The following is an 18,713-nucleotide window of genomic DNA, read 5'->3' as shown; positions in this document are numbered from 1 at the left end:
GGATAGGAAAAGTGTGACATCCCAAAGTATCCCTCAGGGGAGTTAACACCTTTCAGTAGCACACAGAGATTCTGTTCACAGATCTACCCTGCACTTTGTTAATAGACACCTAGTGTACTCCTACACTAATGCCTATATACTAGGGACTGCTAAGCCTCCTTTATCATCTTTCACTTCGCTCTGTGAAAGGATTTTATCCCAGCCTTCACTTAGGACTTTAAACTTTAGATAGTGCTGCTACCACTGTTTACTAAACTAGAACTCTTTAGATAGTTCAAATTTTCTTTATGTTTCCTCCCTTTAGCTCAATTATTGTGAAGCCGTTTCTCCACTGTCTGTTACTGTTGATTATTAAATGGCTACGTAAAGGTAATGGTAAAGGTTCCCCTTGACAATTTGTTCAGTCATGTCCAACTCTAGGGGGCGGTGCTCATCTCTGTTTCCAACCCACAGAGCTAGCGTCTGTCCGAAGACAATCTTCCATGGTCACGTGGCCAGCGCGACTAGACACAGAACACCGTTACCCTCCCACTGTGGTGGTACCTATTTATCTACTCGCATTTTGCATGCTTTTGAACCGCTAGGTTGGCGGGAGCTGGGACAAACAATGGGGGCTCACTCAGTTGCATGGATTTGATCTTACGACTGCAGGTCTTCTGACCTTGCAGCACAGAGGCCACAGAGCCACCATGTCCCTTGATTAAATGGCTAGAGAAAAATAAAGCAATGGCTGCACCTTTTGCCTGTTATGTGATCTATGGAAAAAATTGTAAATAGTACAGTTGGGTTCCAGTGCTTATTCACAGTATTTTTATGAGCTGTAAACTATACACCTCTAAATATATGCATCACATACAATAATATTTTAGTAAGTAAACAACCCTTCATTTCAATGTTTTTTTAAAAAATAATGTATAAAATATATAGCAAGTCATTATGCAGGGCCAATTCTCCAATTTTTTAACCAATACCTGCTTTGGATGAAAATAAAACATCTCATGACCCCATTCAAAACTGCTGGGGCAAATCTACTTTGGACCAGGAAAGAGGGGGACTGGTACATCAGAAGTATTCTCCCTGTACTTAATCTAGCACTAATTGTAGAAAAAAGTACAGTTTGATGGATTAGCTGGGAGGACTTCAAGCCAGGTGCACAGTAGCACCAACCAGGCTAATTGGCTAGAATGCTATTATGCCTACTGGTATAAGCCAAATTGTGTAAACTGCTGTGGTGTATGGCTACTTGCTGTTTCTTGTTGTTTGGCAAGTCACACTTTTGGTAGGCAACAGGAAACATAAATCTCTGTTTCTGAACTAGTAGCAATTTGCCACAGTGAATTATATCATTTGACTAATGCCAGCGGGATAAGTAATAGGATTCTGGCCAATTAACTCTATATTACACTGTCATTCAGCAATAAAGGTGAAGAAAAGACAACAGGTGCATCATTGCACATTATAAAAAGACATAATAAACTATATAATAAGAAAGCAATTAAATATAATTGTTCCAGACTGAAAAACCTACATTACAATATTGAAGATATTTTTCAACCTAAACATGTCTCCCTTTAAATCCAGACATGTCTACTCATGTGTGCCCATTGGTTGATAAATCACCACACTACAGGTATTCAGTGTGCACTGCAGGTTTCAATTAATGGCTTTGAAAAGGGAATTTCTCTTTTGCATTTATTGTGTTTCGCAAGTTCCAATCTTTTTTGTCAATTGACTTGTCAAGGGCAAAATGTCATTAAAGAAACATTAGAAATCATTCAAATAAATAATAAATCAACAATACAACAAATAGTTCTTTCACAATCCAAATTTCAATCAGGATCCTTTTCAAATAACTTGCAAGCTACAGTCTATTGAATGCATAATGAATGCTAGAACATTTTTAGTAATTTTCCAGATATGATGTGCTTAAGTGCTGATCTTTATTACGTACAATACATTTCACATAGAAAATTCTGAGATGACAAATCTGTTGCAAGTATTTGCCTTCAATACAAAACTATGCAATATACCTTAGCAACATTTCTTTTTTCCTATGTCTCATAAATTAAAAGGTGAAAAGATTATCCGTACAGAGATGCTGCAATGGAAACATACTGTTGGTGTATATGAAGACCTGTTTTTTCTGGACCACGGCGTGATCTTTACAAGTGCACACTACCAGAGAGAAATATCCAGTGGTTCAGACTACTCTCTGAACATCATTTGTGAATGATGCCTCTGGATCACAGAAACTGGTTGCAGTAATGATACATGAACACAAATGAAAATGTTCACTTTTGCAAATTAAAATATCTGCTCCGTTCATGTGCTTATTTTCCAAAGTCAAGGCGTGGCATACATGTTTAATAGAAGAAGAAAAAATTGTCAGTTGACAGGAAACCTACAAAATGAATTCTTTAAAAATGCACCCCTTTGATCAGGTAAAAGGCCACTGTGGCTAACTCTGTATTATCAGAATCAATACAGGAGTCATTTTCAATTTTGTGGGTGTCAAAGTTGGCCTGATTGCTGTAAGGCAAACAAGTTTCTTTTTCCCAGAATGAGCATATTACCACAAGAGAGGACGCAGGCCTCGCTGTTACAGGCCCATGTCATTTAAGGCATCAGAGATTTCTGTGTTGACTTGTGCTGAGGTGCTTGTTGGCAAGATGTTCAGGTAAATGTCATACTGTTGGTCCATTCCAAGATAGCTGTCACTCATTAAATATAACGTGTAGATATACCTATAAATTAAAAAGAACAGAGATCAGTCTTTTTCTTCCAAAAAAGAGAAGACATATTTCACAAACACAAGCAGTGATCAGCATTTTGCATCCTCTTACTTTCCAGGCGTTTCTGGAGTATAAAAAGCAAGTGAGGCCACATTCTGCTTTCTGACATATCCAACTCTTTTCAGAGCAATAAGCTCTTTTCTGTCCACTTCTCCAAGGATCAAGAACCACCCTTCATCTTTCGTCTTGGGGAATCGTGGTGCAATGGCTTTGCTATCTTGCCTGCCCTGAAGAAGTAAATATAAATATTAACAGCAGAATAATTAACATTAAATAATTAATAATAAATTAATAATTAAGCTAATACTAATATATGAAATCACACATTGCAAATGCAAAGGCAACTTCTCCCTTTTTTCTCCCTGATGTGGCCTTATGTGCCACCTAAATATTTGCTGTAAGGTTTTTGGAGGGCACAAAGGAGGGTGCTGGAGGGCCCCTCCCCCTCCTGGTTACACTGGCAGAAGTGGTTCCTCCAGTGAAATGACACCATCCAACGCAGCATGACCTATATAAACCGTATCATATCAAAACACAAACCACAGAAACATATTCATAATAAGTACTGATTTATTTTCATGGTCTTTTTTCATTCTTCATGGTTATCATGAGAAAGCAGGAAGCAGTTGCTCCAATCCTAACATACTGACCATTGTACAGCAGTGACATTGTGTAGTGATCACATGAAAATTTCTGACAGCCCTCACCATGTGAAATTTCAATAAAGTAGCCATCATATGAAATGGAGTTGACCAAGATCCATCATAGGGAGTAAGAGGGCAGCCATAACCAGCCAAGATGGATAAACTAAGCCAGTTAAAGTTGTGCTGAATCTAAATTCCTTCCAGCCTGGTAATGGTAGAAATTACTTAGGATTATGCTGGCCCTTGCCTAACTTTGTGCTCTCATAGGAGTGGTGACTCTGCTCTGAGACTTTTCCCCATTCCAAACACATCACAGACTGTGTATCTCTGAGTTTGAATTGTACTGCCTCCTCCCCCAGAGCAACATAAAAAAATACTCATTAGGAAAACATGGGTGGAACTTGAAAAATATAGATCAATATTGTACCTTGGGATAACCAAAATGCAATCTCTGCAAGTTGATCTGGAACATGTATTCTTGATCTGCATACAACTCCATCCACTTTTTGTTATCTCGCATGCTTGTAGCCAACAATGGGACAGATAGTTCCTGAACTGAATCATTCCAACAACCTTTAATGATTATGCGAACTTCTATCACTGGCAAGTGGGACAAAAAATGCCAAGCCTATGGAAAAGAATACATATACCTATGTGACATTCAATTTCAAGTGACATTCTGTCATTATTATTTATGTTGGGTGGGAACACACCTCACTATGTAATTACATTATTCATGCTGAATGTTCAGATAATTTTTAACCATTTCCCATTACTGTATGATAGGCCAGCAAACAAACAAACAAAAAATTTTTTTATCTGCTCCCGCTGTGTGAACAGTATTTGAAGACACTAGCCTGTGATATTTTTTGCTGTATTATTAATCAAATCGAAATTCAGCGATCTGGAGATAAAGTATCTGGTCTAAAATTACCACTTGTATTCTATGAAAGACATAGAGAATACAACACTTTCTAATTGTTCCATTTTTAGAAAACAGAACCCATGGGGATGGGTTGTTAGACAATTAGGAGGGGAAAAGGCAATGAGGTCTCTCCTCAGTTTTTGAAAGCAGGTTAAGTTTGTGTTATTCTTTGGATTGCTTCTGGAAAGCATTTCTAAATGCTAAGTATTAGATATCTGAAAGTCATCTGTTCTACCTCCAGTGTAGGGATATAAAGCATGGCAGTCTGAAGCCTTGTTAAACAGAGCTATAGGTGTAACAGATAGTATAGGAATCTGAGAGAAAACAAGCAAGATGCAGAACGAGAAAAGAAGCATACAGGTCATAGAGGTATTGTTCCAGTCCTAGGCCTGCTGTTCTTCAGGTGGAACATATGTCATTTAAATGAGGAGCAAACAAATTTAAGGTTTGGTACGCACATGTGTAGGCCATTTAGACACTAGAGAAAACGAGAATAGCAGTGACACAACTACATCATATTGTAAGATTATTGCTTATTCGTGGTAATTATTCTCAGTGCTGTAATTCCCACAGATGCCTTGATAATTTTACTGCCTTCTCATCTTCCCTCGGGTGCTCCATTTTATTCCCTTGTGCCTCCCTCAGTCAGAACTTTGATTTCAACCCAACAGGATTGTGGCCATTGGCTCTCTGTGGAACATACTTTTGATCCTCACTAACTCATGCTGATGGATAAGTCCTTCAGACCCATATTCCCTGGAGACTACATAGGCTTCTTGCAGGCAAGGGTCTCGCTAAATGCTACAAAAGCCCCAATGACTCCAATAGGATCAATATCTACAATTCTGATCAGTTACTATTCATCAGATATTGCCAATCAGAGGTATGAATCAGGATCACTTCCTTATCATTTGTTAAATGTCTTAACAGAATGCCTCTGCTTTCAGCATTGAGTTTGCACAATCCTATTTCCAAATGTGCAGTGAAATTCTGAAATTCTGAACAAAAACTTTATCTGCTGAAGTGGACTATAAACCATAAAGGCTTGGCTATAATAAATTTGTTAGTGTTTAAGGTGTGACAGGATTCTTTGTTGTTTATGCTCAAAAACATATCACTCCCAAATCCTCCCTCCAATGAATGTGCATTGAAGAACCCAATATGGTTCTTCAATGCACAGGGCCAAGATTCTTCCACATTTCCATTGGACTCAATATGTCTATTTGTTTTAATATAATGGCTAGAGTTCTTATCATAAATATTTCACTCCTTGTCATCTTATTTAAGTACTTCTGCACAAACAAACCAAATATGAAACCCCTTAAGAATACTACATATGCTTTACAAAGATGATTTTATGTCCAAATTAAAAAAAAAAACCTTACCTCTACTGATTAAAGTATTCTTCTGTAAGCCCTTGAAAACTACTTATAATTACATTCTGAATTAAATCTTCCCAACGTAATCCATAATAAGTGAGTCACTGAAGTGCTAATTAGTGATAAGGCAAGCCACAGAGAGTTCAGAGAATCATTTCAGATAATTACCCAAAAGTTCAAATTCTGATGTAAAGTTACCCACATTCCTAAATTTCTTCTTGTAATGAAGTGCTATGAATCTTTAGTGACCTAGCTGGTGACATTATTTCTATTTGGTAGTTTTCAGGAGTTCCGTAAGACTAATTTTTCCAACAGTTTTTTTAAACAAACAATTTTGATTAACTGGAATCATATTTTGAATTGAGCAAACCTAAAACCGAGTAGGTTTTCTGTGCTTCTTTAACCACAGTCTTCTTTAACTGCTTTCTCCACCGCAGTCTTCCTGTTCTCCCTTCTCTCCTATAAGAGCTTGAATATTATCATGTCTACATTGCCTTTGCATGAGACAATTCATTCATCTTAGCATTCTGTCTAGTTCAGATTTCAGATGTATTGCCAGTTATACATTTATGCATAGTACAATAAATTATGTTATGTTCAAACAGCTCTTGAATGTACTTACTCTTCACTACCCTCCATGTTAAGTATCAAAGAATTATTCTTATCCAACAGTAATGAACATCTTTGCTTCCCCCCCCCCCCCCCCAAATATGCTTGCTACCGCCTGGATCTTTTTATGTACATTAAAGGAACTGGGAATTTTGTCTAGACTTTCCATTTCTGTATATTGTTCAGACTACAATGTTCTTCAGCTTTCCTAATTTTGTTCTGCAGATTCTTTTGCAGTTCTCTGTTTTTGACATTATTTTTATTTTTCCATTTGTCTCTCTTCTATTAGCTGTGACATTTCTTCTATCATCCACTGCTTTTTTACAATTAAAACATCTACTAAAACTTCTGTCATGTTAGAGCAAGTAATTATAAACCATTCCAATATAATAAAAAAAGATACTCAATTAGAATTTTCACTTTTTATCCTCAGTTGCTCACTCCCACTGTTATTTTTTTAACTTGGCTTCCATGTCCACTGTGTAATGTAAGGGGGAAGGGATTCTAATACAGCTTCTGTTATTGTTTTCTTGCAAATAGGAAAAGGATTAAAGGGCCTTTTGTCCATGCACCTTTTGGCCAAGGTGCAACAAAAACCAAACAACCCATTTAGGAGCAGTGATATATGTGTCCTTTCTCCTACAGATAGTCACTTGTATAGAAGTTAGGGTCCTAACTGCACAATGTAGAGAGATAATATTAATCCTCAAGGAGCTTGACTAACTGCTAGTCAGATTCTAGGCTCAGTTTGAAAAATATCACCTTGTAGGAATTTTCCCTTTAAACTCTGATGTGCCATAAGGATAGGGGAAGGGGCACTCTTCATACCATAAGATTTTCTGGAGAAACCCCGGCTTAAAAATCTTTCACTCCATGGAGGTGTAGCAGACACTACCATATCTATGGCCTTTTCAGTGATATTATCCTCATTGTAGAACTTGGTTACAATGAGGATAATATCACTACTTGGTTAGTTCCTTCTTGTAATTTGGAAACATTTGGAGTGCTAAAGTGGCAGATATGGGCTGGTATTATGAAAGGACAACTATGGCTGATACAATTACTCTGGTAAGCTATCAAATATATTGTTTGGTCTAATAGCTAGCACTCCTAGTTTAAAACCTTGAGACCAAATGGGTGAAATTCTGTTGTGCAACTTTACATTGTGCAACGATAATGATGTCAGACACACCTGTGGCATACTCATACAGGCACAACAGAAAGCTTTCGAGAGCCGCCTACATTCTGAGGATCCCTAAGGATCCCTTCCCTTGGGCAGCCTTCAGGAGGTGCAGAACAGGAGAAGGAATGATTTAAAGCTGGAAAATTCCCACCACCAGTTTCAGTGGTGGGACTGGGATAGACAACAGTGATTTTCCAGCATTAAACCATTGTACCTCTTATTCTGCAGGTCCCAAACGATGCCCAAAGACAAAGGGGATCCCTAGGGATTCTCAAAACCCAAAGAGTGGCCCTCTAGGAACACTTCTGTTGCACTAAAATAGCCCTGGCATGTCTGCCTCTGATGATATCAACCTCACTATATGATGCAGCTCTGCCAAGAAGATTGTTGCAATCTTCAAAAATATATAATCTTCTATTGTTTATTCTACTCAACAATGTTAATATAAATATCCTTCTTAGCTGATGCACATGGATTGCTTCCTTAGGCCACAACTGGTGGCTTTTAAAAAACACCACTTTGGAAAATGTTACCTTACAACTCCCAGAATACCTCAAGCAGCACAAACAGTACGTAGTATATAGGAGTATTTGTAGTAGTAAAAGAAACTGGGATATTAAATCCTATTAGAATCTTCCTCTGGTAGATACTCTGTCAGTAGTGAAAAGACCATTATGCCTACTGAAGTTGGGTTTGTTTTCACCGGTGATTAACATTTTATTTGAACTTTTATTTAATTGGTTTAGTGGTAGAACTAGAAAAAGGTGGATGAAAATTAAGTCCAATCAATCTTTGCAACAGATTTCTGTGATAGTTTCTCTTTTACAACTATGTGAAATGCATACACATGTAGAAAAGTGACAAAAATTGAGGAGCAAAGCACATCCATAGGTTTCCTATGTAAAAAGTATATGGATAGTGCAAACACATGTTAGTGTTTTCTTCTATGTTGAAGAAGCATAATGTCTTTTATTTACAATGATGCACATCTAGGTGTGTAGTGTAAGCACAGTTTATGTTATTGACATATTAAAACAGATACATGAAAGATATGGATGCACCACATACACAAAAGCTATTTTTGAAGAAACTGCTAAGACATTTCGATACCAGCCAAACATATTTATCTGAGGATTAATCTTCATCTATTGAATCAGACGTGAACACTACCATGCATACAATTATTTAATTAGCAGCCAAATCCTCTGCCAGTCAGCCACTGTTCCAGGCATACTGATGGGGAAGTAGATGCAAATCTCACAGTAGTACTGCTTTTTCTCATTACTACTGCAATTAGCACTTAAATTGATGCTTTAAACATACTAATTTCTGGAATAATTCAGGATTTGTATGTTACCTGAGATCGTCTCACAGCAGAGACGACACCAGATTGCTACGCAAATTGAAGCACTTTTGAGCCAAATAACCATCATCGTATCAGACGGAACCAATTTGCATTTGGTTTTAAAGATAACAGAACGGCAATTTATGCAAATAAATTAAGTTAGTTTACTTCGGAGTTTTCCCTGAACTAATTACAACAATGTTCTAATTTTTCAATGCATCTATAACTTGGACTGAAGTCAACATGTATTGAGCTTGAAATCTATTGTTCAAGAAGGGTTTGTTCCCTTGTAAATGCATCCTCATCCAAGTTTTAATCGCACTTTATATTTAAGTACAGATGTCACTTATCTATATACATAGTTAACTTTTGCTCAGGAGCCAAATTTCAGTTTATCAGACATTACAGAGAAAAGCACAATGAAGATATTTATTTCATATTTAAGAAAATCATCTAGAGCTCAGGATGTGAAAAAGATATTTTGTGTTTGTGTGTGTGTCTGTTAAAACATGCACATGTGACTTAATGTGCCATTCTTGAACTCAGAAAATTCTTCAGTTTGTGACAACTGTATAATATTATATGGTGTTTCAAAACACATATTTTGCTTAAATCCTTGTATCCATCCTGAAAAATAAGACAGTAGATTTCTTCCATTTAAGGGTAAATTCCAGCATATTCCAAGGTGTGCCTTTTTCTGCTTTTGAGTTGTTTGTGGGCTTGAAAAGTGCAACAATTCCAAACTAATTTATGTGTTTTATTTTATATTGTAACTCCTGCATCTTATGTACATGCATTTTGCATCCACAGTGTGCAGACATGAAAATGCAAGGCAAAGAAGCACCACTTACAGCAGAGAGTGGCAACATGTTGCCCTCCCATTTATGTTAGACTTTAGCTTCTGTCATTGCTTATCATCCTAAATATGTTGCAAGCAAAGATTCTCTGTTGACAAACACAATGGAAGTGACAATATCTTAATCCTTAATAATATTTATTCTTGTTACCTGAAGGACAAGACGTATCAAAAAAATTTTAGTTGTGATTTTGAAATATATGTGAAATATATGCAAGTAGTTAATATCAAGGAATGTGAAAGGACAATTTTCTTGATGTCTGCTCACAGGCTCTTAAATTTCCAACTGAGGAAGGCTAGGTCTCTTTCTTCTTTATTGTTTTTCTGCTAATAGGTAAATACCATTCAATTCAGGCAGGTCTTTGGTAATCAAACTTGCTGGCTGCATAAAGATCTTTTAAATGTGTAGGTGTTGAATTTTTAATTCATTTTTAATTTTTAAAAATGCTTTTGCTCATCTCTTATGTTTTAATTATTACCTGTTCTGTTTCAGTGTGAAAATGAGGAAGAATTAGCCTTATTCTTAGAGAGAGATATAAACTAAAATAATAATCAAAGGAACAAACATCAGAGTCTATGTTCATAGAGTCCAGGTGGATGTGTGGTGGGAATGCTACCCAATGCTCCCCTACACACTCACCAAAGAGAGCAGACAAGAAGATATGTTACATGACGGAGCAGCCTCCTGGAAGTTACATTTGGGAAACAAGGTAGACAGAAATGACATGCAGATATTGTGGCAGGACAAGGCAAACTGCCTACTGTAAGTATGTCTGAACTTCTTGCCAAGCCAAACATGAAGGGCTTTTGGCATATACATATGAACTCCAACACTGAATTTCTGAGCCATATTTTGCAGAACGATGGTGAGAGGAAACTGTACTCTGCAAGATGCTGAACCAAACCACATTCTTACCTATCAGTTGCTGAAATATTTTTTACCTTGATAACTCTATCTCATCTCCATCATGCAAAAATCCCATACCATTCAGTCTTGCTGGTTTTTGACCGTAATAAAGTTATCCAATTTAATCCATGCTACTCAGTGAAAAAAATACTAAGGCAATTTGTGTTATGCACTTTGTATTATCCAACATTCAACCCTACACAGGAAAGAAAAATGTTACCTGTGTAGTATGTGTACTATGCAAATCACGCTCTACCATGGAAGCAAATATTTTCTCTTTCCCATCACATGCAGCTATCAGTTCAGGCAGACATTCAATAGGCCCTTGGTAACTTCCTGTCCTCTTCCCTTCATTCCATTTCCTAGCAAAATCATAAAACATATATCCAGTTAAGATCTAAAGCTGAGGAAGGTAGAAATGAAATTAAAATGACAATGCAAAAATAAAATGTTAAAAAAATCAACAATTGGATGATAAATTTGAGAAGAATCAAAATTCAAAGTTTAAATGGAGGTTTGTCCTTACAGTTCATGTCAATACCATTTTAGTTTAAAAAACTGAAACTGAAAACTGCTCTTAACACCACCATCCTGCAAATCCATGGCTAAAAAACCCTGTAGAATGATGATACAATTTGTGCCATAGTCTAAGGTCAGAGATCATGAAGCAGTCAGCCTTTTGCTTTAAACTTGTTTAATAAGGACGAAAAGATCTTTACGATGTTGATTAATGGTATTGATTTTACTGTGCAATTTAAAAATTAGCATGAACACAATCAGCTTCACACATCCTTATGGGTTCTCAAGTAAGATGAGTGTGATAGTCTGTTTACTCTAATTAATATTACTATCTGAAGCACACTTATATGTATATAATCAGCACATTTGGAAAAAAGAACACAAGAAGAGCCTCATAGGATTAGATCGAGGGCCTAAGGAGTCCAGTATTCTGCCCCCAAACGGTCAGCTAAATAGCTGGGGTGGCGGGGGTGGACAGTAGCAGGATATGATCACAACAGCACCTTTCAGCAACTGATACTGAGAGCCATACTGCTTACAATGCTGGAGGTAATATAGTTCATCATCCATGGTTTGCTAATCCCCTGTTAAAGCCATTGGAAGTGGCAGCCATTTCTACATCAGGTAAGAAGAAGATCTTGCAGTACTGAGTGATAGTGAGATTACCTATATCCTTGTGAAGAAATACTTCCTAATGAGCTATATTCAAATGCTAATCCCAATTAGAGTAGATCTACTGAATGGGACATATTAACAGTAACATACATCCCATTAATTTAATGGGTATATTCTAGTTGAAAGTCACAAATGCTTTTAGCCCTTTATGTCCCAAATATTTCACCACTCAGTTATACAAGATAACCTAGCCTTCCAGCATAACGAAAGAGGGAGAAAAACCTTTATCTCCACTTTACACTCTCTGCCATATTTTATACACCACCATTACATTCTGCCACATTTACTCCCCACAAAAGCTACAAAGACCCAAATATTAATCATAGGAGAATTCTTCCAGCTCTCTGATCACTTTGGTTACAAGTGTATTCCAAGTGTAGCAAAATTTTTGAATAAGACCTCCATCAGATTCAGATTCACTATTTAGGGAAAATAAGAAGCAGTAGTAGTGAGTGCTTAAGGTTCAGCAGTGGCACATTGATGGACACACAGGTGACTAACTAGCCCTATATGAGCCAGAAGATACTGAAGAGCACAATCTTGTTCTGAGCTGTCAAGATCCTTGCTTTCCCACTTCTCTCCTCCTTTGCACATCCTTTTTATTTTAAATCCTTTAGCCCATTATTTGAGAGCTTTTTGATAGACACTTTGGTTTTGAGTGACAGCTTTCCAACTGACACGGTCAATATTAAATTCTTTCAATGTTGTCTTCAGAGAATTGAATTGTTTCTGCCAATTTGCATAATGGCAGATGATACTGGCAATTTTCATTTTGTTTCTTTTTGTACTGATCCCCCCAATATGGAATCTGCCTTTTGTACAGCATTTGCACAGTGAGCAAACATTTTCACTGAGTTATGTACCACAAACCTCTATTATTCTCTGCTATAACTTTTTAAAAAGTGTGAAATCCTGAACACAGAAATGCACATAAGAGTTCATCCTGCCTTAATAGAGACCAGCATTTTGCACGGATGTCTATTTCAGTTATGTACAGACAGTGGTGAACTGTAACTTGGAGGGAATCACATTAAAAGGGGGCAGTGGTGGCAGACAGGTGATACATTACAGGAACTGGGAACACACACATCGAAGCATTTGTGAGGTGCTGCTGTCTTATAAAAGTGTTTGAGTGAAATGGACACATTTTTTCATTGCATCAAGTAACTTCTATCAATCAGGCTCTATTCAGTAGAAACTGTTTCTTTTGAAAAACAACTGTGTTTGGATACATGTCTTTTTTTTTGTTTTAATCCAGATGGGAAACCTCTGATCCTTATATGGCCTCCATGTCTTTTCCACAGGCTTTGCTTCTCTCCTACTTATACAAATGTAACTGAGATACAATAAACTAATTGTGTGCTGTCAAGTAATTCCAACCCAGGAACCCTTCTCAGAGTTTGCTGAGATATAAAGCATTCATGGCTGGTTTGCCAGTCCTTTCTTCCGGGGGTGCTCTAGGGCTCTGTTGCTTGGCCAGAGCCATATAAACTGGCTCTTTTCCTGGGAAGCAGACCAGGTACACCTAACCTCTAGCTCTGCAGCAAGGCACCCAAATCACTGTGTTATCCAGACAGCTACCACTGAAATATCTCAGAATATAATGTACTTTTGCTATAGGGACATGATGATTGTTTAGATTTATGAGCCACATAGTTTTATAATGCCAACTAGCAGTATAAAAAAACTCATAAAGTGTTTGGGTTCTTAAGATATGATTGAATTCCACAAAATATTACAAGGGCAAAAGTGAACAATAAGAATCAATAATACCTTGTATTTCAACTGAACTGAATATCAACATTCCGAAAATGGGACCAATGCTTACCTGAAGAGATGAAGATGATGATATTCTATGTTTGGTATTGTAAGCAAGGAGGAATCATGGATCCATCGTCCCTGAATTATCATCTGTATCAAACTGGTTAAATTCAGAGCAGTCACCAACCAGCCCTGGTTTGCCGCAACATCTAGCATTGCCTGGATCAAGAAAATCACCATTTAAATTTCTCAAATGAAAAAAAGTAATTTTAAAATGTCCTTTATTATTTTAGGTGCATTGTTTCCTATCACTCAGTAGGAATTTCTGGTTTGAGATGGCCTCATTGTTTTCCACATTCATAAATAACAGAAAACTGTGGTTTGATTTGTTTTTTTAAAAAAGTAAGCATTGTAAAGAAAAGAGAGAAGTGTACAACCCAAAGACTTGCTAAGGCTCATTCCTGATAATCTAAATTATGGTTATGATAATTGTCTGTATCAGGCCACTGAGAAAGTGTGTCAGTGATAATACTAGCTAATTTCCAGTCCTAGCCACTGAACAATTGTGGAATCATTAGAATAATTATTTATTTATTTCAAATATTTTTATCTCACCTTTCTCCTTAAAAAGGACCCAAGTTCAACTAGTGCTATAAGATAGTGTAAACTGTCAGCTGATCAACTTCTATGTCCACCACAGTAATTTCAAATATTTTGATTCATTGGAGGAATATCCAACATTTACATAGCCAAAGTGTATTCCAAGTGTATTTGTAAGAGAACAGTACCATATAGGTATGTGCCATTTGGAGTGTTTGGACTCCAACTCTCAGAATTCTTAAGGAATTCCTCAGGCAAAATTCTGGAAATTCTAGTCCACAAACTTACATCTATAAACACTTTCAGGCACATATATTTCACTCACCTGAAGAAGTGCCTGCTTGCCTTGGAGGTTCCATGCCTATCTCAGATCTATTTCCTGTTGTTAATATACAACAATGGAAGTTGCCACAGTGCTCTTTAGGTGTTGTGCTCTTTATAGAGCCTAAAGGGCAGGAAAACCACAACACCCAGAAAGTACTGCAGCAGACTCCATTTTGTACCTGAACAACAGGAAGTATATCTGAGACAGACCTGGAGCCTTTGAGAGAGGCCCCACTCCAGGTGAGCAAAATATACATGCACAGGTTCCTGATGAGGAAAAGGATTATTCAGAACCCTGAATAATCCTTTTCATCACATACAAGAGACAAGCAATAAAAGAAGAGGAGGAAGCACAGGGAAGGAATTTGTAACTGGTTCAGTTATGTATCCTCAGATCCTTGCTTTTAATTATCATCAAGTGTTGTAATGTGCATACAACTTGTCTTTTTGTTCTGTTCTGAGAATGCAAGGGTTTTATAACAAGCCCAATAACCACCTGAAAAACATGCCAGTGTAGAAAACCACTAAAATATTAAATTCATATACTGTACAATTAATTTAAATTAGAACCACATGCTTGACCTTGGCAGTAGGAGTGAACAGATATCTCAGTTTTGCTTTCTCAGACATTTTTAATTAATATTTTAAATCTTAACATCTTTTCTTCCCATTTGTAAGGAAATATGTAAATTTTGGAAGGTTCTGATCAAACAATGAAACAAAAAGAATACAATTCTTACTGATCCCTAGAAAGCAGCATCTAGAGCCCAGTTTGACAGTACAAGTAAATAGCCAATAATGTGGCCTCCAGACAAGCTGCAATCAAAAAGTGATAACATGTCATAAAGCTATAAATGCTAACATGAATATAGGTAGCCATTAAGACCCTGAGAGCATTGATAAATTTTCTCATTTCCATTAAGAAGCTCTAGTGTTTCGGTTTTGGTTTTTCGTTTTCGTTTTAGAGAATCTAGTCTGCATTTTGATGCTAGAATGTATACTTCAGACTTATCTTACAGCTCACTAGAGGAATGCTAAGCTGTCTATATTAGCTGGCACATTTAATCAAATGTTTTACAGACAAACAAAAGGCAGCATTTACTTAAGGCAAACTAAACAGCGGAATCTTCCTTAAACAAAGGAGTTGTTTACACATGCAGTGCTCTTTCAATTAAATTACACTGATCCAGGAGAAATGTTGAGTTTAAAAAGGTACACAAAGCTGGTTTCAGCTCTATGTGTGTGAGAGAGATTCAGCTTAAATAGGATGGAGTATGCTTTGATTTCAACAGGTTTTGTTTCTGACCAAGGTAAAAAGTAAATACTGATATTCACAACTATTTTCAAATGGGACATAAGGTTAAATGTGTCTCACATAAGTGATCCATAGGTGACTGCCAGAGGGAAACCTCCCCAACAAAGCTAGTGCTACAACTACCACAGAAAATTGTGTTTCTTAAATAGAAGCAAGGCACTATATTTTACAGTGTGAGTGATTTCCAATCTCTGCCATCCTTCAAGTATACACACAAATATCTGATGAAGGCGAATGTTTGCTTGGTGGGTACAACCATCATATACTGGTCCCCTTCCTATTGAAACGGTATACATCACTGCAAAGGAAACGTGGGATGAGCATACTAATTGGTTAACACCTTCACTACAGGTTGAGATGTCAAAAGAAAAAATGTTTTCCAGGGATATTTTCAGTTGTGCACTATGCCACCAATCTGAAAACACAACCAACTAACATGCACACACACACCTGACTTCAGAGTTATGTGTTTCAGACAATGCAGATTCTTTGGACAAGTATAATCAATATAAATTCTTATTTTAGTCATATTCCCAATATTAAACACATTTCTCCCTTTTTCTGTGCTTTCCCTATGCTTTCCCTTTCCCCCCAACCCTTCTTTATTTAGATAGTGGGGTATTAATCCATTTACTTCTTACTGGACATTACACATAGGGACTATTTGCAGTGATTGAGAGGAAGGTATGAACAAAAAAAAGTTTTCTACTGGAACTAGTGTATTTGTTTGTTTGGCCACTGAATCAGGTTTCAAGAGCAGGAACTTGATCAAGCATATTGCCACCTGTTAGCAAGTGATGCTTGTTATTGGATATTCTGACGTTTGCAAAAACTGACAGTGGTTTGCTCATATCCAGTGAGGAATAATAATAACAACTGTAAAAAGCTTGAATGTGCATTCCATACAATGCCAAAAGACCCAAACCAAATCCTTCTTCCTCCCCCTTTATTTTGTGCTCTCTCGACCATAATATTTATTCATTGCATCTCTATCCTGGTGTGAAATCCAGGACAGACACATGGTGAAGAAATGAGAACTGTGACAAGATTGGCTTCTTGTTCTTGCTGCTTGGAAACCTACTCACATTTTCATTCATTAACTAAGTGCAAAAGGTACAAATGCTTGACACATCAATGGAAATTGAAATTCCTGCAAATACTCAATACATCAAATTGAGTCATTCTGCTTGGTCTCTCCAACTCAGCCACAGGTATACTGGAGCAACTAAATGGAGAACGTATTTAACAGATATGCTCCATTTTCAAAGTACTAGTTCTGTGTATGCAGTCATCACCATAATAGGGTCAACTGCTTATTAGGTTTGAGATATCCAATCCATTACCTCTCTCTTGGATAAAACTAATTCTCTCCCTCAGCATTTTTTAGAAAATTATCTTTCTTCCAATTTTTCTTCCTTTTTTTCTACATTTTCCATCATGCTAAATTAAGCTTAGCAAGGTCAGGCAAAATGTAGGGTCTTGTTCAGAGAAGATTTTTTAAAAATATATTTTTAATATATATGCGGCACTCTTTATCCACAAAAATGGAAGAGAACAACAGAATCCAACTCTAAAACAAAGGGCATTACAGGCTATAAGCCAATTATGGAAGCAGAAACATTCTCAACAAAACAATTTGTTCTTATTTGTATTGTTACTTAACAGTATAGGAGTTCTGAATGTTTGATATTGAGATAGCAGTACAGAATCTGGAGGGAAGAGAACAAGGTTGAGACAAGATTTTTTGGCATCAAAGATAGAAAATGAAAATGGCACCTTCCTGGTGAAATACTCTTTCGTGGTGCCCCAGAATTGCCACCTGAGGCAGTTATCATGTTTTGCCTCATGGTAAGAATGCCACCTGTAGGACAGTCATAGATTAACCACTTGAGTACAAGGGCAGCATTTTCAGTCCAGCACAGAGTAGCTTGGCTTCTTGGGAAGACTGCAGCTTGGCATTATGTTTTCTGCTCTGATTTTATTATTTTAAAGTTAGATGAATTAATTTCAAAATATTTTGAGTCCCGATGTGAATTCTGAATTTTAATCAAAGATGGACACATGTGTGTGCATGCACACACACACTTTAAATACTTTTGGTGTGAAAAATGGTAAAGAAATGTAGCAAGAATATTTTCCCCCCAAAATAGTATATCCTTTTGTACATTTATTTTTTATTACAGAAGATGTGATAATGATCAGCAGACCATTGTGAAGTAACTCCAATTAAAACATAATATCCCAGTTGAAATCCTATAGTTGCAGCTGTATGAGTGCAAAGCTAATGATGTCATCAACTATAGCCTCTTATTGCCAACTGAAAGTTTCTGATTCCCTTCATTCCTCACTGGATATGAGCAAACCACTGTCAGGAAAGCCTTTGGGAACCTTAGGGCAGAGTCTTTAATGTTCAAAAAATCAGTGTTGTTAGTTCCGCCACTGGGACAAGGACAAGCAATGTTCAGACATCCAAGACTCCCCCACCTCCAACTCCCTCAAAGGATATCAGCCACGGTGTACTATATTGTATCATAACATATTGGGACTATCTGTAACATCAAAGATGGGGCTGCCCATGAGGCTGTTACAGAAACTTCAACAGGTCCAGAATACGGCATCCAGACTATTGGCTGGGGTGAAGAAATACCATCACATCTCCCTCACTCTGGCCGCCTTGCACTGGTTACCTGTTTGTTTCCGTGGCAGCTTCAAGGTGATGATGCTGACTTACAAACCTCTAAATGGTTTGGGACCTCGATACCTGGCAGAATGCCTCCTTCCAATGCGATCTGCCCATTCTACACAATCTTCCCAGGCAGGTGGTTGAGAATACTGATCCTGAGAGAGGCCCGGAAAGAGAAAACAAAAAACTGGGCCTT

The 18,713-nt window shown here is 37.2% G+C and overlaps 1 protein-coding gene across 2 annotated transcripts in view; it reads right to left on the bottom strand.

The window, feature by feature from the left end:
* Positions 1 to 1,678: 1,678 nt before the first annotated feature.
* The window catches only part of ASCC3 (activating signal cointegrator 1 complex subunit 3), a 246,412-nt gene continuing 229,377 nt past the window's right edge, over positions 1,679 to 18,713 (bottom strand). For both annotated transcript variants that reach the window (XM_072998402.2, XM_072998405.2), the window contains exons 38-42: positions 13,663 to 13,814; positions 10,861 to 11,002; positions 3,864 to 4,064; positions 2,844 to 3,019; positions 1,679 to 2,744 (exon numbers count right to left, since the gene is read on the bottom strand). In XM_072998402.2, coding sequence (XP_072854503.2) covers positions 2,600 to 2,744; positions 2,844 to 3,019; positions 3,864 to 4,064; positions 10,861 to 11,002; positions 13,663 to 13,814 — 816 coding nt within the window. In that variant the 3' untranslated portion in view covers positions 1,679 to 2,599. The remainder of the gene's footprint in view (positions 2,745 to 2,843; positions 3,020 to 3,863; positions 4,065 to 10,860; positions 11,003 to 13,662; positions 13,815 to 18,713) is intronic.

The sequence above is a fragment of the Pogona vitticeps genome, chromosome 1 (assembly GCF_051106095.1).
Source record: "Pogona vitticeps strain Pit_001003342236 chromosome 1, PviZW2.1, whole genome shotgun sequence".
In the NCBI taxonomy this organism is placed as follows: domain Eukaryota; kingdom Metazoa; phylum Chordata; class Lepidosauria; order Squamata; family Agamidae; genus Pogona; species Pogona vitticeps.
The sequence above is the reverse complement of the archived record's forward strand: the minus strand, read 5'-3'. Positions and strand labels throughout refer to the sequence as shown.